Source organism: Heterodontus francisci, chromosome 9, assembly GCF_036365525.1.
Source record: "Heterodontus francisci isolate sHetFra1 chromosome 9, sHetFra1.hap1, whole genome shotgun sequence".
NCBI classification, from domain to species: Eukaryota; Metazoa; Chordata; class Chondrichthyes; order Heterodontiformes; family Heterodontidae; genus Heterodontus; species Heterodontus francisci.
This window is the reverse complement of record NC_090379.1, coordinates 89,627,790-89,651,014: the sequence shown is the minus strand read 5'-3', so window position 1 is coordinate 89,651,014 and position 23,225 is coordinate 89,627,790. Positions and strand designations below refer to the sequence as shown.

Below are 23,225 nucleotides of genomic sequence, written 5' to 3'. Positions count from 1 at the left end.
AAAACATTATTAAAAGGCAATGCTGAAGTGTGGTTTTCTGCTGCACATTGCATAACACAGAAGTAGTGTGGCAATGAATAGTACAAACTTCAAAGCCTCCATGACTTTTCAAGTCTGCAGGGAATCAATTATTTTTATCGAAAGGTTTCTAATGGAATGGCCTTTCCTCAGTGACAAGAGCATGTAAGATGTGTGCTGGAGGGACGTGCTAAGCACTGAACGCTGATATAATTTTGTCTCTCTCCTAAAGATGGTCAGAAACATCATTATTCAAGATTTTGATGAGTAAATGTCATGAGCAATGTGCCTCATCAAAGGCCAAAGTTCATGGGAGAAGGTTTGGTTACAGTAAAGAAGTGTTTCTAAGACAGCATTATTGCCCCTTTTTGTGCATTTTCTGAATTGTAAATGCACAATGCAAAGACAGTTAATGTCATCAAAAGAATCACACGGCCCAATGAAAGATGTAAAATTACATAGTCTTCTAATGGTTTTTTTCTCTCTATTAGAATAATGCCTCCTTAAAGGCAATCATTTGCTAAGATCAGATACCTGAGTACCGATGGATCATTTATTCTATCTAAAAGATATAAAGCAGAAATTTTGTGATTTATAATGAACAGGAGCTCTGAGAATTTTAGTTCATAAGAGGCATTCACAATCTGGAAGTAGACAAAACAAACATGCTGCCGTACAGAAGAGCAATCTTTACATCTAACCCCTGACGACCGCACGTAATTGATACTGGCGCTGGATACAAATCTAATGCGGAGATGTGTCTGTTGTTTGCCTATATCTCTTAAATCAACCACAGAGTTGGCTGAGGCAGCAAGTTAGATGGAGGGGAAAGGAAAGAGGTATTTATTAAAATTATACAGAAGTATGGAGGAAAAAATGTATGTTCCATCTGAAAGCAACAGTTAAATGAATCTCTGTGATGCAGCAAGAAGGAATTGGAAGCACGAGCCTGAGGCTTTTGTGCTTTTAATGTTCAACCATTTGTTTAAAAGCTGGTTATCATAACTTTTTTGTCAAAATAGCAACCATATTATCCAGAAGAAGCAATCAGAACCCTGTGTATAAAAGGTTCCATTGCTGTGTTTAGGAACCCCAGAAATAGAACCTGAATCTTGCACTATGAGTTCTCTGATTCAGTTGGCGGTACCTTGTCCTCATATTTTGCTCTCTTGAAGGTAGGCAACAGCTAACCTGCAATATTATGACATCATAATTTCGGATAGCAACATAGTTTACCAGCGATGCTATCTTAAAATAAAATGCCGAGGATGAAAGAAAGAACTTGCATTGGTATAGCCCCTTTTGCAAACTCAAGATGTTCCAGAGTGCTTTGCAATCAATTAATTACGTTAATTAATGTGTAGCTGCTGTTTTAATATAGGAAAATGCAGCAGCCAATTTGCATGCACATAGGAACCTACAAATGGCAATGGGATAAATGATGAATTAAATTGTTTTGTGGTGTTGGTTGAGGGATAAGTATTGGCCAGGATACCAGAAGAGCTAATAAAAACAAGAAATGCTGGAACCACTCAGCAGGTCTGGCAGCATCTGTCGAAAGAGAAGCAGAGTTAACGTTTCGGGTCAGTGACCCTTCTTTGGAACTGACAAATATTAGAAATGTCACAGGTTATAAGCAAGTGAGGTGGAGGTGGGGCAAGAGATAACAAAGGAGAAGGTGTAGATTGGACAAGGCCACATAGCTGACCAAAAGGTCACGGAACAAAGGCAAACAATATGTTAGTGGTGTGTTGAAAGACAAAACATTAGTACAGATAAGGTGTTAACGGACTGAAGATGAACAGCAGCAAGTGCAAACATGAAAAAAAAGTGGGTAAGTAAACTAAACAAACTAAGATGAAATGAAATAAATGCAAAAAAAAGATTGTAAAAAATGGAAAAGAAAAAAAGAAAAATAACTAAAAATGAAAGTAAAATGGGGGGCTGTCATGCTCTGAAATTATTGAACTCAATTTTCAGTCCGGCAGGCTGTAGTGTGCCTAATCGGTAGATGAGATGCTGTTCCTCAAGCTTGCGTTGATGTTCACTGGAACACTGCAGCAATCCCAGGACAGAGCATGAGAGCAGGGGGGAGTGTTGAAATGGCAAGCAACCGGAAGCTCAGGGTCCTGCTTGCGGACTGAGCGGAGGTGTTCCGCAAAGTGGTCACCCAGTCTGCGCTTGGTCTCCCCAATGTAGAGGAGAACACATTGTGAGCAGCAAATACAGTATACTACATTGAAAGAAGTACAAGTAAATCACCTGAAAGGAGTGTTTGGGGCCTTGAATAGTGAGGAGAGAGGAGGTAAATGGGCAGGTAATACACCTCCTGCGATTGCAGGGGAAGGTGCCATGGGACGGGGACGAGGTGGTGGGGGTAATGGAGGAGTGGACCAGGGTGTCGCGGAGGGAATGATACCTTTGGAATGCTGACAGGGGAAGGGAGGGGAAGATGCGTTTGGTAGTGGCGGAAATGGCGGAGGATGATCCTTTGGATATGGAGGCTGGTGGGGTGGAAAGTGAGGATAAGGCGAACCCTGTCACGGTTCTGGGAGGGAGGGGAAGGGTTGAGGGCAGAGGTGCAGGAAATGGGCCGGACACGGTTGAGGGCCCTGTCAACAACAGTGGGGGGGGGGGGAATCCTCGGCTGAGGAAAAAGGAGGTCATATCAGAAGCACCGTCATGGAAGGTAGCATCATCAGAGCAGATGCGTCGGAGACGGAGAAACTGGGAGAATGGAATGGTGGAGTCCTTACAAGAGGTAGGGTGTGAAGAAGTGCTAGCCTGCTTTTCTTCATAAATTGCTGTGAGATCTCATACCTCCACTTGTGCATGCTGGCAGGATCTTGGTTTAACCTCTCGTCGAAAAGATGGCATCTCCACCGGTACAACACTCTCTCAGTACTGTATTGCAGTGTCAGCTGAGGTTTTGAGCTGGATTTTGCTGTGTAAGTTAGGGTGAGGTTAATGGAACTCACCATTATTTATGCACAAGTCGGACAGCAAATTCCAGTGAGCACACGTGCAGTTAAACATGAAAATCTGGAAGTTGCTGTTCAAGTTTCACTGCCCCTCCGTGAGCTGCACAAAAATGACATCTTGCTGACTAGCTCCCAAGAAGTATCGAACGCTGTGAAGGTCCTGTACTGACATCATAATTTGTTTTATTCTGTTACAACCGAAACTGGAGGAATGCACTGTCTTTCTCCAGTTCCACTTCTCCACAGGTTACAACATATATTTAAATGTTTTACCCAGTTACCGATATGGCCAATTGTATACTTCCTCTATTTTAGTTTCAGAATAAAATCCACCAACCAGGTTTCTTTAATAAACAACAAAATTATTAATTTATTATAAAACAAGACTTATTCAATAAAGATGCAAAGCTTATTAACACACAGGTTGAAATATAAAAGTTCCCTTCTAGATTAACCCAACACACAGACACACACACACACACACACACACACAGACACACACACACATACACACACACACACACAGGTTAAAGAAAAAATAAAGTTTTCTCAGCAGAGCTCTCTTTACAAAAAGGACAAAAAAAATCTTTGGCCAGATACTTTTTAATTCTTGAAGAACACAGGATAACGAATGGAATGTCCTGGCTGGTCCTTTATTCTGGCGTCCAGATACGGGCAGACAGCTGTCACTTTTTGGAGCAATTCTTTTCAGATGACATCGAGGATTAGTCTGGCAGGCTTTCCAGGAGAATCACCGCATCATGGTTTCAGCTATCACATTGGATTCTCAGGGTTCCTCAAAGAGATGTAAAAAGGATGAGCTTGTGGCTTCTCTCTTAGCAGGCTTACCCCACCCGACCCCACTACCAAATGAACCAAAACAATATCCAAAGCGAAACCAACTGTTGACCATCATAAATCTTGACATGTCACTTCTTTGTATACAACTCCCATAGTCATCAAGGCTCCTGCTGTTTACTATTGACTTCCAATAAGGGTTTGTTTTTAAGCAAAGTCCGAAGTCCTTCCAGTGGACTTTTAAAAAAGAAGTCCAGCATCTGTGGAATCTCTTCAGTCCGTCAAATGAACCAATTTCCACAATTTTTCAACACGAGTCCTCAAAAAATATTTAAAAATGGAAGCACTTTCATAACAATTATTCATAGGATGTGAACGTTGCTGGCAAGGCCAGCATTTCTGCCCATCCCTAACTGCCCTTGAGAAGGTGGTGCTGAGCCACCTTCTTGAACTGCTGTAGTTTACGTGGTGTCGATACACCCACAGTGCTGTTAGGAAGGGAGTTCTAGGATTTTAAACCAGGGACAGTGAAGGAGTGATATATTTCAAAGTCAGCATGGTGTGTGGCTTGGAGGGGAACTTGCAGGTGATGGTTTTCAAATTGCATCTGCTGCCCTTGTCCTTTTAGGTCTTGGATGGTATTGAGGGTCCTGAGTGTTGTTCGAGCCACACATCCAGGCAAATGGAGAGTGTTCCATCACACTCCTGACTTGTGCCTTGTAGATGGTGGACAGGCTTTGGGGAGTCGGGGGTGAGTTACTCGGCACAGAATTCTCAGCTCTGACCTGCTCTGTCAGTCACAGTATTTATCTGGCTAATCTAGTTAAGTTTCTGGTTCGTGGTAACCCCCAGGATGTTGATAGTGAGGAATTCAGAGATGGTAATACTGTTAAGTGTCAAGGTGGGATGGTTGGATTCTCTCTTATTGGAGATGATCATTGATATGGATAGGTTAAGTGAGTTGGCAGATGGAGTTCAATGTGGGAAAGTGTGAGGTCATCCACTTTGGTAGGAAGAATAAAAAAGCAGATTATTATTTAGATGGAGAAAGACTACAAAATACTGCAGTACAGAGGGATCTGGGTGTTATTGTACGTGAAACACAAAATGTTAGCATGCAGTTGCAGAAAGTAATTAGGAAGGCAAATGGAATTTTGGCCTTTATTGCTAGGGGGTTAGAGTTTAAAAATAGAGAAGTCTTGTACAACTGTACAGGGTGTTGGTGAGGCCACACCTGGAGTACTGCGTACAGTTTTGGCCCCCATATTTAAGGAAGGATACACTAGCATTGGAGGCAGTTCAGTAGGCTGATTCCTGAGATGAGGGGGTTGTCTTATCAAGAATGGCTAAACAGGTTAAGCTTTTATTCATTGGAGTTTAGAAGAATGAGAGGTGATCTTATTGAAACATATAAGATCCTAAGGAGGTTTGTCATGGTAGTTGTTGAGAATATGTTTCCACTGGTGGGGGAATCTCGAACTAGGGGACATAGTTACAGAATAAGGGGACACACATTTAAAACTGAGATGCGAAGGAATTTCTTCTCTCAGAGGGTGGTGAATCTCTGGAATTCTCTACCTCAGAGAGTTGTGGAGGCTAGGTCACTAAATGTATTTAAGGAGGAGGCAGATAGATTTTTGAAATCTCGGGGAGTCGAGAGTTATGTGGAGCAGGCCCGAAAGGCGAGGTGAGGCCTGGGACAGATCAGCCATGATCTTATTGAATGGCGAGGCAGGGTTGAGGGGCTTAAGTCCAAATTCTGCTCCTATTTTTTATGTTCTTATGTTCTCACTGCCTGGCACTTGTGTGGTGTGAATATTACTTGCTGCTTATCAGCCTAAGCCTGAATGTTGTCCAGGTCTTGCTGCATGCGGGTGTGGACTGCTCCATTATCTGAGGAGTCAAGAATGGTACTGAAGACTGTGCAGTCATCATCAAACATCCCCACTTCTGATCTTATGATGGAGGAAATGTCATTGATGAAGCACCTGAAGATGGTTGGGCCTAGGACACGACCCTGAGGAACTCCTGCAGCGATGTCCTGGGGCTGAGATGATTGACCTGTAACAACTGCAACCTGCTTCCTTTGTGCTAGGTATGACTCCATGTTAGGGCTCCTTGATGCCGCATTCAGTCGAATGCTGCCTTGATATTCAGGGCAGTCACTCTCCTCTCGCCTCTGGAGCTCAGCTCTTTTGTTCCTGTTTGGACCAAGGCTATAATGAGGTCTGGAGCCCCTGTGAGCATCAGTGAGCAGGTTATTGCAGAGTCAGTGCCACTTGATAGCACTGTCGATGACACCTTCCATTAATTTGCTGATGATTGAGAGTAGACGGGGCTGTAATTGGCCGGATTGGATATGTCCTGCTTTTTGTTGTCAGGACATACCTGGGCAATTTTCCACATTGCTGGGTAAATGCTGATGTTGTAGATGTACTGAAACAGCCTGGGTAGGGGCATGGCTAGTTCTGGAGCACAAGCTTTCAGTACTATTGCCGGGATGTTGTCAGGGCTCAGAGTCTCTGCTGTATCAATGCCTTCAGCCATTTCTTGATATCATGTGGACTGAATCGATTTGGCTGAAGACTGGCATCTGTGATGCTGGAGACCTCAGGAGGAGGCCGAGATAGATCATCCACTTGGCACTTCTAACTGAAGATGGTTGCAAATGCTTCAGCCTTGTCTTTTCCATTTACGTACTGGATTCTCCTATCATTGAGGATGGGGATGTTTGTGGTGCCTGCTCCTCCAGTTAGTTTAATTGTCCACCACCGTTCATGATTGGATGTAGCAAGACTGCAGAGCTTTGATCTGATCCATTGGTTGTGGGATCACTTACTTCTATCACGTGCTGCTTCTGCTGTTTACCATGCATCTAGTCCTGCATTGTAGCTTCACCAGGTTGGCACCTCATATTAAGGTATGCCGCGTGGTGCTCCTGGCATGCCCTCCTGCATTCCTCATTGAACCAGGATTGATCCCCTGGATTGATCGAATGGTAGAGTGGGAGATATGCCAGGCCGTGAGGTTACAGATTGTAGTTGAATACAATTCTGCTGCTGCTGATGGCCCACAGCATCTCATGGATCCCCCAGTTTTGAGCGGCTTGATCTGTTCTGAATCTGTCCCATTTAGCATGGTAGTATGTGAAGTCCCCCACCTAGAGTACGTTCTGTTGTTGCTGATGGCCCATAGTGCTTCATGGACACCCTGTTTTGAATCTATCCCATTTATCATGGTGGTAATGCCACACGACATGATGGAGGGTATCCTCAGTGTGAAGATGGAACTTGGTCTTTACAAGGACTGTGTGGTAGTCAGTCCTACCAATGCTGTCATGAACAAATACATCTGCGACAGGTAGATATGGACTCAATGCATCACAAAAGGTAGGGCTTGTTCATTCCAGTCCAAGTAGCTTTTTAAAATCCTGGCAAATCTTATTTACTGTCAAATAAACTTCCTGAGACTGAAAATGTAACTTTTAGAAGTGTTGAGTCTCATTCCGTCAGCTTTTAAATGTTGGAGATTTTTTTAAAATTTAGTTTTCTCTTTCTGGCTCTTTTATCTCTCATCGTTTATTATTTATTGCGAGGGGAATTGAATACAAAAGTAGGGAGGTAATGCATCAGTTATACAGGGCATTGGTGAGACCACACTTGGAGTACTGTATATAGTATTGGTCTCCTTATTTAAGGTAGGATGTAAATGCGTTGGAAGCAGTTCAGAGAAGGTTTATCTTCTGGGGGGGTTGTCTTAGCAGGAAAGGTTGGACAGGCTACAAAGAACAAAGAAAATTACAGCACAGGAACAGGCCCTTCGGCCCTCCAAGCCTGCGCCGATCCAGATCCTCCATCTAAACATGTCGCCTATTTTCTAAGGGTCTGTATCTCTTTGCTTCCTGCACATTCATGTATCTGTCTAGATACATCTTAAAAGACGCTATCGTGCCAGCGTCTACCACCTCCGCTGGCAACGCGTTCCAGGCACCCACCACCCTCTGCGTAAAGAACTTTCCACGCATATCCCCCCTAAACTTTTCCCCTCTCACTTTGAACTCATGACCCCTAGTAATTGAATCCCCCACTCTGGGAAAAAGCTTCTTGCTATCCACCCTGTCTATACCTCTCATGATTTTGTACACCTCAATCAGGTCGCCCCTCAACCTCCGTCTTTCTAATGAAAATAATCCTAATCTGCTCAACCTCTCTTCATAGCTAGCGCCCTCCATACCAGGCAACATCCTGGTGAACCTCCTCTGCACCCTCTCCAAAGCATCTACATCCTTTTGGTAATGTGGCGACCAGAACTGCACGCAGTATTCCAAATGTGGCCGAACCAAAGTCTTATACAACTGTAACATGACCTGCCAACCCTTGCACTCAATACCCCGTCCGATGAAGGAAAGCATGCCGTATGCCTTCTTGACCACTCTATTGACCTGCGTTGCCACCTTCAGGGAACAATGGACCTGAACACCCAAATCTCTCTGTACATCAATTTTCCCCAGGACTTTTCCATTTACTGTATAATTCACTCTTGAATTGGATCTTCCAAAATGCATCACCTCGCATTTGCCCTGATTGAACTCCATCTGCCATTTCTCTGCCCAACTCTCCAATCTATTTATATTCTGCTGTATTCTCTGACAGTCCCCTTCACTATCTGCTACTCCACCAATCTTAGTGTCGTCTGCAAACTTGCTAATCAGACCACCTATACTTTCCTCCAAATCATTTATGTATATCACAAACAACAGTGGTCCCAGCACGGATCCCTGTGGAACACCACTGGTCACACGTTTCCATTTTGAGAAACTCCCTTCCACTGCTACTCTCTGTCTCATGTTGCCCAGCCAGTTCTTTATCCATCTAGCTAGTACACCCTGGACCCCATGCGCCTTCACTTTCTCCATCAGCCTACCATGGGGAACCTTATCAAACGCCTTACTGAAGTCCATGTATATGACATCTACAGCCCTTCCCTCATCAATCAACTTTGTCACTTCCTCAAAGAATTCTATTACGTTGGTAAGACATGACCTTCCCTGCACAAAACCATGTTGCCTATCACTGATAAGCCCATTTTCTTCCAAATGGGAATAGATCCTATCCCTCAGTATCTTCTCCAGCAGCTTCCCTACCACTGACGTCAGGTTCACCAGTCTATAATTACCTGGATTTTCCCTGCTACCCTTCTTAAACAAGGGGACAACATTAGCAATTCTCCAGTCCTCCGGGACCTCACCCGTGTTTAAGGATGCTGCAAAGATATCTGTTAAGGCCCCAGCTATTTCCTCTCTCGCTTCCCTCAGTAACCTGGGATAGATCCCATCTGGACCTGGGGACTTGTCCACCTTAATGCCTTTTAGAATACCCAACACTTCCTCCCTCCTTATGCCGACTTGACCTAGAGTCCCTAACCTCAACATCCGTCATGTCCCTCTCCTCGGTGAATACCGATGCAAAGTACTCATTTAGAATCTCTCCCATTTTCTCTGACTCCATGTATAACTTTCCTCCTTTGTCCTTGAGTGGGCCAATCCTTTCTCTAGTTACCCTCTTGCTCCTTATATATGAATAGCGAAGATGATTCTCGACAGGAGCGAGAGTAACAGGGTAGTGGTTATGGGGGACTTTAACTTTCCAAATATTGACTGGAAATACTATAGTTCGAGTACTTTAGATGGGTCTGTTTTTGTCCAGTGTGTGCAGGAGGGTTTTCTGACACAGTATGTGGACAGGCCAACCAGGGGCGATGCCACATTGGATTTGGTACTGGGTAATGAACCCGGCCAGGTGTTCGATTTAGATGTAGGTGAGCACTTTGGCGATAGTGATCACAATTCGGTTAGGTTTACCTTAGCGATGGGCAGGGACAGGTATATACCGCAGGGCAAGAATTATAGCTGGGGGAAAGGAAATTATGACGCGATTAGGCAAGATTTAGGATGTGTAGGATGGGGAAGGAAACTGCAGGGGATGGGCACAAACGAAATGTGGAGCTTATTCAAGGAGCAGCTAATGCGTGTCCTTGATAAGTATGTACCTGTCAGGCAGGGAGGAAGTTGTCGAGCAAGGGAGCCGTGGTTTACTCAAGAAGTTGAAGCGCTTGTCAAGAGGAAGAGGGCGGCTTATGTTAGGATGAGACGTGAAGGCTCAGTTAGGGCGCTTGAGAGTTACAAGCTAGCCAGGAAGGATCTAAAGGGAGGGCTAAGAAGAGCAAGGAGAGGACACGAGAAGTCATTGGCGGATAGGATCAAAGAAAACCCTAAGGCTTTCTATAGGTATATCAGGAATAAACGAATGATAAGAGTTAGAACAGGGCCAATCAAGGATAGTAGTGGGAAGTTGTGTGCGGAATCAGAGGAGATAGGGGAAGCGTTAAATGAATATTTTTCGTCAGTATTTACAGTAGAGAAAGAAAATGTTGCCGAGGAGAATACTGAGATTCAGGCTCCTAGGCTAGATGGGATTGAGATTCACAAGGAGGAGGTGTTAGCAATTTTGGAAAGAGTGAAAATAGTTAAGTCCCCTGGGCCAGATGGGATTTATCCTAGGATTCTCTGGGAAGCCAGGGAGGAGATTGCAGAGCCGTTGTTGTTGATCTTCAAGTCGTCATTGTCGACAGGAGTAGTGCCGGAGGATTGGAGGATAGCAAATGTTGTCCCCTTGTTCAAGAAGGGGAGTAGAGACAGCCCTGGTAATTATAGACCTGTGAGCCTTACTTCGGTTGTGGGTAAAATGTTGGAAAAGGTTATAAGAGACAGGATTTATAATCATCTTGAAAAGAATAAGTTCATTTGCGATAGTCAGCACGGTTTTGTGAAAGGTAGGTCGTGCCTCACAAACCTTATTGAGTTTTTCGAGAAGGTGACCAAACAGGTGGATGAGGGTAAAGCCGTGGATGTGGTGTATATGGATTTCAGTAAGGCGTTTGATAAGGTTCCCCACGGTAGGCTATTGCAGAAAATACGCAAGTATGGGGTTGAAGGTGATTTAGAGCTTTGGATCAGAAATTGGCTAGCTGAAAGAAGACAGAGGGTGGTGGTTGATGGCAAATGTTCATCCTGGAGTTTAGTTACTAGTGGTGTACCGCAAGGTTCTGTTTTGGGGCCACTGCTGTTTGTCATTTTTATAAACGACCTGGATGAGGGTGTAGAAGGGTGGGTTAGTAAATTTGCGGATGACACGAAGGTCGGTGGAGTTGTGGATAGTGTCGAAGGGTGTTGTAGGGTACAGAGGGACATAGATAGGCTGCAGAGCTGGGCTGAGAGATGGCAAATGGAGTTTAATGCGGAGAAGTGTGAGGTGATTCACTTTGGAAGGAGTAACAGCAATGCAGAGTACTGGGCTAATGGGAAGATTCTTGGTAGTGTAGATGAGCAGAGAGATCTTGGTATCCAGGTACATAAATCCCTGAAAGTTGCTACCCAGGTTAATAGGGCTGTTAAGAAGGCATATGGTGTGTTAGCCTTTATTAGTAGGGGGATCGAGTTTCAGAGCCACGGGGTCATGATGCAGCTGTACAAAACTCTGGTGAGGCCGCACCTGGAGTATTGCGTGCAGTTCTGGTCACCGCATTATAGGAAGGATGTCGAAGCTTTGGAAAGGGTGCAGAGGAGATTTACTAGGATGTTGCCTGGTATGGAAGGAAGGTCTTACGAGGAAAGGCTGAGGGACTTGGGGTTGTTTTCGTTGGAGAGAAGGAGGAGGAGAGGTGACTTAATAGAGACATACAAGATAATCAGAGGGTTAGATAGGGTGGATAGTGAGAGTCTTTTTCCTCGGATGAGGATGGCAAACACGAGGGGACATAGCTTTAAGTTGAGGGGTGAAAGATATAGGACAGATGTCAGAGGTAGTTTCTTTACGCAGAGAGTAGTAGGGGCGTGGAACGCCCTGCCTGCAACAGTAGTAGACTCGCCAACTTTAAGGGCATTTAAGTGGTCATTGGATAGACATATGGATGTAAATGGAATAGTGTAGGTCAGATGATCGGCGCAACATCGAGGGCCGAAGGGCCTGTACTGCGCTGTAATATTCTAATTCTAATTCTAATTCTAATAAAAGGCTTTGGGATTTTTCTTAACCCTGTTTGCTAGGCTTGTATCTGCTGGAGTTGACCTGAGGGGTCTTGACAGGGTGGATGTGGAAAGAATATTTCCCCTTGTGGGAGAATCTTGAACAAGGGGTCACTGTTTAAAAATAAGGAGTCACCCATTTAAGACAGAGATGAGGAGAAGTTTTTTCTTTGAGGGTCGTGAGTCTTTGGAACTCTCTTCCTCAAAAGGCAGTGCAAGCAGAGTCTTCGAATATTTTTAAGGCAGAGGTAGGTAGATTCTTGATAAGCAAAGGGTGGAAGGTTATTAGGGATAGGCGGGAATGTGAAATTGAGGTTACAATCAGATCAGCCATGATTTTGTTGAATGGCGGAATAGGCTCAAGGGGCTGAGTGGCCTACTCCTGCCCTTAATTCGTATGTTTGTATGCTCGCTCTCTGTCAACCCGATCTTTCTTTCTCTTTCTATTTTGATTTCTGTACCTGGTTTGACATTGACTTCAATATTCTAACTTATACTTCCTGGATCTGGCTGTACTGTTCATTAACAATTCTTCAATCTGTTTGGTTAAGGTGATGCACTATTGTTTACCCTGTTCACACAGATCCCAGATCCCTTGTATAGGGTGCTACACTTTTTGGATATTTATCTGAAGGGAACATCCAATGCAAAAGCCCATAGAAAGTCATTTGTCATTCATAGCAAATATCTGTCCCAATATGTTTAAATAATGCTAAGGCCAGTAAGGTAAGACAAATTAACTTGAAAGCTGTGGCATAAAACTTATTTTTAAAAATAAATAATAGATCCACTCCTGTAATGCTTATTGCTACTGAATATAAATCTATATTTTGGGACCAACCGAGACAGCTTAGATTGAAGTTGTTTCTCTACCTTTGAGGGAGCCACATGATAGGGCCTTGGCCAAACTCATTTCTATTCCTAGCGCAAAAGGTTCTCAGCACAAAATCACCTGCTTATGGTACTAATACTAAAAATGTTCTCTCTTACATTCCCTCCACAGGCCACGTATAATTTGTCCTATCATGGACCCTACCCAACCCATTTAGGCTTCAAATTGTGTTGTGCAAATGTGAGTGTATCAATACTTTAAATGAGTAATGCCTCCAAGTAATATAGCAAAGAAATTACATGTGAACATATTAAACCTTCCTGTGCTAATATTTGCACAAGGTAATATCAAAGCCTTAATCTCCTGAGGGTGACCAGCAGCCTTAACTAAAACCTATGAAAAACATAAAATAGTGTGAAATTTGTCCCCAGCTCCTAGTTTAATCAAATGAAACTCCAACATATTAATCTCACTTTGCAAACTCACACTTAGACCAGTTACAGTCTGCAGGTGACACATCTGCAAACCTAAAGGCACGTGAGTATTTCACCATCTCTGTCTATCCTCATCAGTTTCAATCAGGCATTTATTTGACTTTTTTTAAATGAGTACGTTGATAAGGAGCTAATGGCTTTTGTTGAGCAGTCTGTTCCTCACACGTGTTATGTGGAGAAAAATATGTTCTTATCCCTAGTCTCATGGAGGCAGAGGGAAATTCACAGTGGATCTGGTTGTGAAGTGACTGAGAATCCTCAGTGTTGACAGTGTGTTCAGACTGTAGGAATCTTGCATTTCCCAACATTGACATTCCCCTCTTCGATGAGTGCATACTAACTGTCTCATAAAGCATGTCTTCTTGTAGTGTTGCTTCTGGTGATTTATAACAATAGTGGTGTTATGTGATGTAATACCACTGATATACTGTGACTGAATAAGTCAAATACGGTCTCATCAAATAAACACATTTTTAGTGTTTCACTGAGAATATTGTGCACTATATACAAGAGGTTAATAAATGACTAGTTGACATCCTGTGATAATGTGCATGGGGAGTCAAGATTCAGTGTAGTCTTCAGATGGAGCAGAGTTATAGGATGGGGCATAATTGATCCAGGGTGAACAGACATAATCCAGTCACGGTTTTAAAGACATATGTTTGGACATTGTTTTAAACTTTTACCTTTATTTGTTACTAATAAATCCCTGATGACATTGGTCAATCAGAGGGTTTGCCATTTTTTAACAATAGGGATGCTTACGCCATGTAAGAGCTAACGTCAGGACCACTGATTTACAATAAATCAAATAAGTCAAATCCTGTTTATTAAATTGTATTCTGGAATGAGACTGATATTTTGGGGATTGAATGTCACATTCAATTGACTTCTATGGAACAAAAAATCAGGCAGAGTGTCTAAAGGGCAGCCATCCGGTCTTGTTCATTTTACACATCAGCAAAGGTTAAAATTACCCCCCATGTGAGTTAATTCCACTCCCTAACACTGGACTCAGTCTAACAGGTGAACTCTCCAAGAGGAGTGGCAATCAGGATTCATTGGTTGAAGTTAACTATTTTCAATAAGAAAAACATGGTCCTTAAATGAGTATATTTTTCATTTTGACTTTAAAAATGGAGAATTTGTGCTTTATTGACCAGTCTATTTCTAAATGAACAATTTTAATCTCAAATATTCCCATTTACTTTCGGATTTGATATGCTGGGCACCTATTGATACCATAGCATCATAGAAATTTATTGCACATAAGGAAGCCATTTGGTTCATTGTGCCTGTGCCGGATATCCCATTTATTAAAATGTATTCTGTATGTATGGATTTCCTTTCGTGTAGCCTCTTCTTAGCTGGTGTCATTGCACTTTTTGTTACTTTTATCTTGATGAATTCCAAATCGATCATGTAATAAAAATGAAGCAACTTTGGAATTCTGGTTCCTTAAAAAAATAACCCGATCTCTTAATTTGTGTGTAATGTTAAATTGTTAGCATTTCACACAATATGAATCATAAAGCATTGCTTTAAAAAAAATGCTATCGTGAATTGAAAATTTTTCTCAAGTTTTCAAAATCCCCCCACTTCCTAGTTTTGCATAGCCACTATGCTGCTACCTCAGTAGAAGTTGCTTAATGGTTTGCCACATCAGCAATAACAAAAGCAGGATGACTGAAATGCTGCCAGATCAAAAGATTCAAGCAAGCATATACACCTGTCTGAACAGCAATGTGCATTTTGAAATTTGTTTATGCTTTTATTTCTGCAGCCAGACCCAGATCTGACTCAGTAGGTCTGTGTTTATAGTTGGTTCATGAACAATGCTGTTTATTTACCACTCTAAATTCTTTTCATGGTTAAATTCAGGTGCCTTCATTCACTGGTCCACATGTTTTATCCTCGGAATTTAAAAAAAAAGATTTCAAGTGACTCTGCTCAGTTTACATACCTGGTCAATCATGCACTTTGCCGCCTGAATCATTCCCTCTCTGACCCCATATCTTCCTCATGCATTCTGAACTTTCTCCACACCGTGCTAACCCATGTTGTCCTCGAGGACCAATGAAACCGTATGAGTTGAACAATTGTCTCCATACCGTTCCAGTGGGTAAAATGGTACATTTTGAATATCTATTATTGCACCGCTGGAAGTTGTTTGTTAACCGGAAGTGTGTAATTTGCTGTATAGAAATTTTGTGTTTTATTAAAATGGTCAAGAACCTGCTTTCCTCCAAATCTGGCATCTTGTACATCCCAAATTTCCTTCATCTCACTATTGGTAGCCATGCCTTCAGCCGCTCAGGACCTAAGCTCTGGAATTCCTTCCCTTAAACCTCACTACCTCTTTCTCTTCCTATAAGAGTATAATTAAGATTGAGATTGATAGATAGGAATCAAGGGAAATGGGGAACAGGTGGGAAAGTGCAATTGAGGTAGAAGATCAGCCATGATCTTATTGAATGGCAGAGCAGGCTTGAGGGAACATATGGCCTACTCCTGCTCCTATTCCTTATGTACATACGTTCCTAAGATGCTCCGTAAAACCTACCTCTTTGATTTCTCGGCGACTTGTCCAAAAATTACCTTGCATAGTTCGGTGTCTATTTTTGTTTGATAATGCTCCTGTGATGCGCCTTAGGATGTTTTTCTCTGTTAAAGTGCTATATAAATGCAAGCTATTGTTGAGTGTGCATGGGGAACTTTGCCTCGACACTTGATAAGAGAAAGTTGCACTGCAAAGTTTGTTTAATTCTGAATTATAACCATTAAATTGCTCCTCTTCCCTTTCTGTTCCCAGAACCCCAAGGACTGCAGCAAAGCCAAGAAGCTAGTTTGTAACATCAACAAGGGATGTGGCTATGGTTGTCAGTTGCATCATGTTGTCTACTGCTTCATGATTGCATATGGTACGCAACGCACACTCATCCTGGAGTCTCAGAACTGGCGCTACTCCACTGGGGGTTGGGAGACGGTCTTCAAACCAGTTAGTGAAACCTGCACGGACAGATCTGGCACCAGCTCCGGCCATTGGTCAGGTAAGAAGCACTAACCTGTGTATGGTCTTTCCAGCTGATTAAACAGTGAGTGAGTGCTTCCTGCTTGGAGTCTCCAGGCAGTGAATGTTAGCAGAAGAACATTTCAAGGTATGTTATAGGTACTGAGCTCATATTTCACACCACGGTTCGGCCAGAGCTGCAGATTTACACATTCTTGAGAGAAGATGACTCTTGTCCAGTCATTACAAGAAAATAAAAATATGCCTTCACCAAATTATTTTTCTTTTGGAAATCATTGTGAATGAGTTTTTTGTTTCAGTGTCCCAATCCCTATTTCTTCATTCCTCTCCTCAAGCACTACACACTGGTTACCCTCTGTCAAGGCTGGCCCAGTACCATCCAATAACCTGGGGTTACCTCTCTGCCTGATCGTCCCTCTCTCCTTGCAGGAGATACCTCCATTCCCCTTGTCACTCCCCACCGTGGCTTGAAAGGTCAGGCACTCACAGCAGGGAGTAAACTCAGATCATGCTGTCACCAGACAATTTGTGGACAAAATATTTAATTTAGTTTTGAAATGAATAGCACTAATATAAAGAAGATAATCTGATCTTTCCAATTAGTCACATAGTTTTGATTATTGCAGTACCTGTCGTAGATCATAATACATCAGCAGTTACTAGATGGTTGAAGCTCAACTGTAAATCTTAGAAAGGGAACTACTGTAGTTAAGCAGGACTTTGTTCACAAGACTTGCATATTTAATTTCACTTCCCCATATTTCTTTGGGATTTGGACACATTCAATCACATCATCTCTTTCTTATGGGTGGAGTGGGGGAGATGAGAACTTGCTTGCCCCATTCAGAGAGTTTTGCTAATCCTAGACTGATTCCTGGATGCAGCGCTGTATGCCATCTGAACTCTGCATCTTATAGAGAAATCAAATGAGATCAATCGTATCTTCAAAACTTTCCATTCTGTTTCCCTTCTCTGACTGGCCAGAGAACAACTTTAATGGAAGCCTGTTCCGCCTACAACATCCCACCAACTGAAAGAGGAGCCATCCCAGTGAGGGGTAGCAGTGGAAGTGGGAGAGAAATGCCCACAAATAAGGATAGTTTTCTGGTTTGCTGCATCATTATTGACTCTGAATGAACAGAGCACTGCTGAGATGCTGCTGTGGAATGTGGGGTGTGCAGCACTCAGGACAGCAGCCAAGAACCACTTCACATTTTTCAGTGAAGCATGAAGGCACGCGGGTTTTCACAAAATTTAAACTAACGGAATCGAGAAACAGAAGTCCAAAAAAGTACCATTTCCCCTCTTGCACACAGTAAATACAGAGCAAGATTGAATATATATTAGATTTAGATATCTAATGGAACATGGCAAGAAAGAAAGATTCATTACCCACTTAGAAAGTATTGTGCCTCAATACCCTTAGTTATCTTTTGATAATGTGTGACTCATTAGGAGAGAACACAATCAGGAATAGACAATCAAGCAAATTTAACAACAACTTGTATTTATACAGCACCTTTAATGTAGTGAAACATCCCAAGGCACTTCACAGGAGTATTTTCAGGAAATGGCAAGGCGAGTCATAGAGTTCTACTGCACAAAAACAGGCTCTTCAGCCCATCATGTCAGTGCTGGCCGTCAAGCACCTATCTATTCTAATCCCATTTTCCAGCACTTGGCCCCTTGTATGTTATGGCATTTCAAGTGCTCATCTAAATACTTCTTAAATGTTGTGATGGTTCCTGCCTCTACCACCCCTTCAGGCAATGTGTTCCAGATTCCAACCACCCTCTGGGTGAAAATTTTTCTTCCTCAAATCCGCTCTAAATCTCCTGCCCCTTACCTTAAATCTATGCCCCTTGGTTATTGACACCTCCACTAAAGGAAAACGTTTCTGCCTATCTATGCCTCTCATAATTTTTTTTACCTCAATCATGTCCCCCCTCAGCCTTCTCTGCTCTAAGGAAAACAACCCTAGCCTATCCAGTCTCTCTTCATAGCTGAAATGCTCCAGCCCAGGCAACATTCTGGTGAATCTCCTTTGCTCCCTCACCAGTGCAATCACATCCTTCCTATAGTGTGTCGTAGGTGTCTTGAAGCTTGGTCAAAGAGGGACGTTTTAAGGTCTTAAAGGAGGAAAGATAGGTAGAGAGGTGAAGAAGGTTAGGGAGGGAATTGTAGAGCTTAGGGCCCAGACAGCTGAAGGCACACCAGCAATAGCGGGGTTAAGGAAATCAGGGATGTGCAAGAGGCCAGAATTGGAAGAAAGCAGAATACTCAGAGGGTTAGGGCTGGAGAAGGTTACAGAGATTAGGAAGAATGAGACCATGGAGAGATTTGAACACAAAGATGAGAATTTTAAAATTGTTGTGTTGCTGGGCCGGGAGCTAATATAGGTCAGCAAACACGGGAGATGAATGGAACATGGTGTGAGGTCGGATATGGGAAGCATAGTTTTGGATGAGCTCACGTTACATGAAGACACTAGAGAAGCTGCGTTGTTCTCCTTCGTGCCGAGAAAGTTCGGGGGAGATTTGATAGAGGTGTTCAAAATTTGAAGGATTTTGACATTAAGGAGAAACCGTTCCCAGTGGCAGAATGGTCGGTAACCAGAGGACACAAATTGAAGATGATTAGAACTAATCAGATAGTTCTTTTAAAGAGCCAACGTACGAACATATGAATTAGGAGCAGGAGTAGGCCACTCCGCCCTTCGAACCTGCTCCACCATTCAATAAGTTCATGGCTGAACTGATTACTCCACATTTCCACATACCCACGATAACCTTCCACCTCTTTGCTTATCAAGAATCTGTCTACCTCTGCCTTAAAAATATTCAAAAACTCTGCATCCACCACCTTTTGATGAAGACAATTCCAAAGACTCACGACCCTCTGAGAGAAAAATTTCTTCTCATCTCTGTCTTAAATGGGCGGCCCCTTATTTTTAAACAGTGACCCCTAGTTCAAGATTCTCCCACAAGGGGAAACATCCTTTCCACATCCACCCTGTCAAGACCCCTCAGGATCTTATATGTTTCAATCAAGATGCCTCTTACTCTTCTAAATTCCAGAAGAGACAAGCCCAGCCTGTCCAATCTTTACTTGTAAGACAGTTTGTCGATTCCAGGTATTAGTCTAATAAATCTTCTCTGTACTGCCTCCAACGCATTTACATCCTTCCTTAAATAAGGAGACCAGTACTGTACACAGAACTGCAGATGTGGTCTCACCAATGCCTTGTAAAGCTGAAGTGTAACCTCCCTACGTTTGTATTCAATTCCCCCTTGCGATAAACGACAACATTCTATTAGCTTTCCTAATTACGTGCCTCACCTGCATACTAACCTGTTGCAATTCATGTCCTACGACACCCAGATCCCTCTGCATCTCAGAGCTCTGCAATCTTGCACCATTTAGATAGTATGCTTTTTTATTCTTCCTGCCAAAGTGGACAGTTTCCCACTTTCCCACATTATGCTCCATTCGGCAGGTCTTTGTCCACTCACTTAACCTATCTATATCCCTTTGTAGCCCCCTTATGCCCTCTTCACAAGTCGCTTTCCTATCTATCTTTGTGGCATCAGCAAATTTAGAATTCATACCTTTGGTCCCTTCATCTAAGTCAAGTATATAAATTGTATGAAGTTGAGGCCCCAGCACAGATCCCTGCGGCACACCACTCGTTACATCTTGCCAACCAGAAAATGACCCATTTATGCCTACTCTCTGTTTCCTGTTAGCTAGCCGATCTTATATCCATACCAATATGTTACCCCCTACACCAGGAGCTTTTATTTTCTGTAATAACCTTTGATGTGGCACCTTATCAAATGCCTTTTGGAAATCTAAGTACAGTACATCCACCAGTTCCCCTTTATCCACAGCACATGTAATTCCCTCAAAAAACTCCAATAAATTGGTTAAACATGATTTCCCTTTCACAAATCCATGTTGACTCTGTCTGATTACCTTGAATTTTTCTAAATGCCCTGCTACAACATCTTTAATAATAACTTCTAACATTTTCCCCAAGAGAGTTATTAAGCTAACTGGCCTGTAATTTCCTGCTTTCTGTCTCCCTTTTTGAATAAAGGAGTTACATTCGCTATTTTCCAATCTAACAAAACCTTCCCTGAAGCTAGGGAATTTTGGAAAATTAAAACTAACTCATCAGCTATCTCACGAGTCACTTCTTTTAACACCCTAGGATGAAGTCCATCAGGACCTGGGGACTTGTCAGCCCGCAGCTCCAACAATTTGTTCAGTACCACTTCCCTGGTGATTGTAATTTTCTTGAGTTCCTCCCTCCCTTCCATGTCCTGACTTACAGCTGATACTGGGATGTTACTTGTATCCTCAATTGTGAAGACTGGTGCAAAATATCTGTTCAGTTCATCTGGCATCTCCTTATTATCCATTATTAATTCCCCAGACTCACTTTCCATAGGATCAAGGCTCACTTTGTTAACTCTTTTCTTTTTTAAATATCTATAGAAACTCTAACTATCTGTCTTTATATTTCTAGCTATCTTTATATTTCCAGCTAGCTTTCTCTCGTACTCTAATTTTACCTTCCTTATCAATCTTTTAGTCATTCTTTGCTGTTTTTTATATTCTGTCCAATCTTCTGACCTGCCTCCCATCTTTGTGCAATTATATGCTTTTTCTTTAAGTTTGATACTATCTTTTACTGTTTTAGTTAACCACGGATGGTGGGTCCCACCCTTGGAATTTTTCTTTCTCGTTGAAATGTATCTATTCTGTGTATTCTGAAATATCCCCTTAAATATCTGCCACTACATCTCTATTGACCTATCCCTTAACCTGATTTGCCAGTTCACTTTAGCTAGCTCTGCTTTCATGCCCTCATAATTTCCCTTATTTAAGTTTAAAATACTAGTCTTAGACCCACTCTTCTCTCCCTCAAACTGAGTGTAAAATTGAATCGTATTATGATCAATGCTCCCAAGGGGTGCCTTAACTATGAGGCCATTAATTAATCCTATCTCGTTGCACAATACCAGGTCTAGTATAGCCTGCTCTCTGGTTGGCTCCAGAACGTATTATTCCAAGAAATTATCTGAAAAACATTCTGTGTACTCCTCATCTAGGCTACCTCTGCCCATCTGATTTTTCCAATCTATATGTAGGTTAAAATCCTCCATAATTATTGCTGTACCTTTCTGACAAGCTGCCATTATTGCTTCCTTTACACCCCGTCCTACAGTATGATTAATGTTAAGTGGCCTGTACACCACTCCCACAAGTGACTTCTTGCCTTTATGATTTCTCATCTCTGCCCAAACTGCTTCTACATCCTGGTCTCCTGAACCTAGGTCATCCCTCTGTATTGCGCTAATACCATCATTAATTAACAGAGCTACCCCTCCACCTTTTCCTAGCTTCCTGTCCTTCCTAAATGCCATGTACCCTACAATGTTCAGGTCCCAATCTATGTTGTCCTGCAGCCATGTCTCTATAATGGCTATCAGATCGTACTTATTTATTTCTATTTGCGCTCTCAGTTCATCTGTTTTGTTTTGAATGCTACGTGCATTCCGATACAGAGCCTTTAGTTTTGTCCTTTTATTATTTTTGTAACCTCTAGCCTTATCTGTTGATTTACTCTTAGATTTGTACGCTGTGCCTTTCCCGTCACTTGCTGTTTATCATTTCCCGTATTAATACCTTCCTCTCTTGCCTTATCTCTACTCCTTGATTTACCATATCTTCCCAAATTTGATCCCTTTCCCCCACTATTCAGTTTAAAACCCTTTCTACTTCCCTAGTTATGCAGCTAGCTAGAACACGGGCCACAGCACGGTTCAGATGTAGACTGTCCCAACAGTACAGCCACCACTTTCCCCAGTCCTGGTGCCAGTGCCCCACGAACCGGAACCCACTTCTACCACACCAGTCTTTGAGCCTTGCATTAATTTCTCTAATCTTATTTGCCCTATGCCAATTCGCACGTGGCTCAGGTAATAATCCAGAGATTATTACCTTTGAGGTTCTGCTTCTTAATTTGGTGCCCAGTTCCTCATGCTGACTATGCAGAACCTCTTTCCTTGTCCTTTCCAGTCATCGTTTGTACCTACATGAACCACGATGACTGGATCCTCACCCTCGCACTCTATAAGTTCCTCTCCAGCCCTGAGCATCGGCCTCGAACCCATGCACCAGGCAGGCAACACAGCCGTCTAGACTCTCGCTCTTTGCTGCAGAGAACAGTGTCAATCCCCCTAACTACACTGTCCCCTACTACCACTACGTTCCTTTTTTCTCCCTCCACTTGAATGGCCTCCTGTACCATGGTGCCATGGTCAGGTTGCTCATCCACCCTGCAGCCCCCACTCTTGTCCAAGCAAGCTGAAAGAACATCATACCTGTTGGACAATCACAAAGGCTGAGGCTCCCGCACTCCTGCCCTCTTGGTCCCCTTACCTGCCTCAGCTGCAGCCACACTCTCCTGTCCCTGATCACTGACCAAATCAGAAGACCCTATCCTAAGGGGTGTGACCGTCTCCTGGTACAAAATGTCCAGGTAACTTTCCCCCTCTCTGATGTGTCACAGTGTCTGCAGCTCGGCCTCCAGTTCAATGACTCTGAGCTGAAGCTCTTCGAACTGCAAACACTTACTGCAGATGTGTTTGCCATGGATCACACTGGCATCCAGGAGCTCCCACATGCTGCAGCCGTGACCATCATCTGTCCTACCATCCTTAATGTGTTTCAATTAACTACTTAATTATTTTATTCAATTATTTATTTTACGAACAAAGGCACAATGGGCCAAATGGCCTCCAGAGAATCATTCTAAGATTCTGTTAGAGCATTGGAATAGTCAAGTCTGGAGGTAACAAACATATGGATGAGGGTTTCAGAAGCAGATGGGCTGAGGCAGGGGGTTGGAGACGATTGAGATTATAGAGATGGAAGTAAGCAGTCTAACCAAAGCTAACTGTAAGTAAAACAAGTTATT

General features: G+C 42.8%; 1 protein-coding gene across 16 annotated transcripts in view; it reads left to right on the top strand.

The window, feature by feature from the left end:
* LOC137373900 (alpha-(1,6)-fucosyltransferase) overlaps nt 1–23,225 on the top strand; it is a 904,043-nt gene that overhangs the window by 807,116 nt on the left and 73,702 nt on the right. For all 16 annotated transcript variants that reach the window (XM_068039463.1, XM_068039461.1, XM_068039460.1 and 13 more), the window contains one exon: nt 16,019–16,256. In XM_068039463.1, coding sequence (XP_067895564.1) covers nt 16,019–16,256 — 238 coding nt within the window. The remainder of the gene's footprint in view (nt 1–16,018; nt 16,257–23,225) is intronic.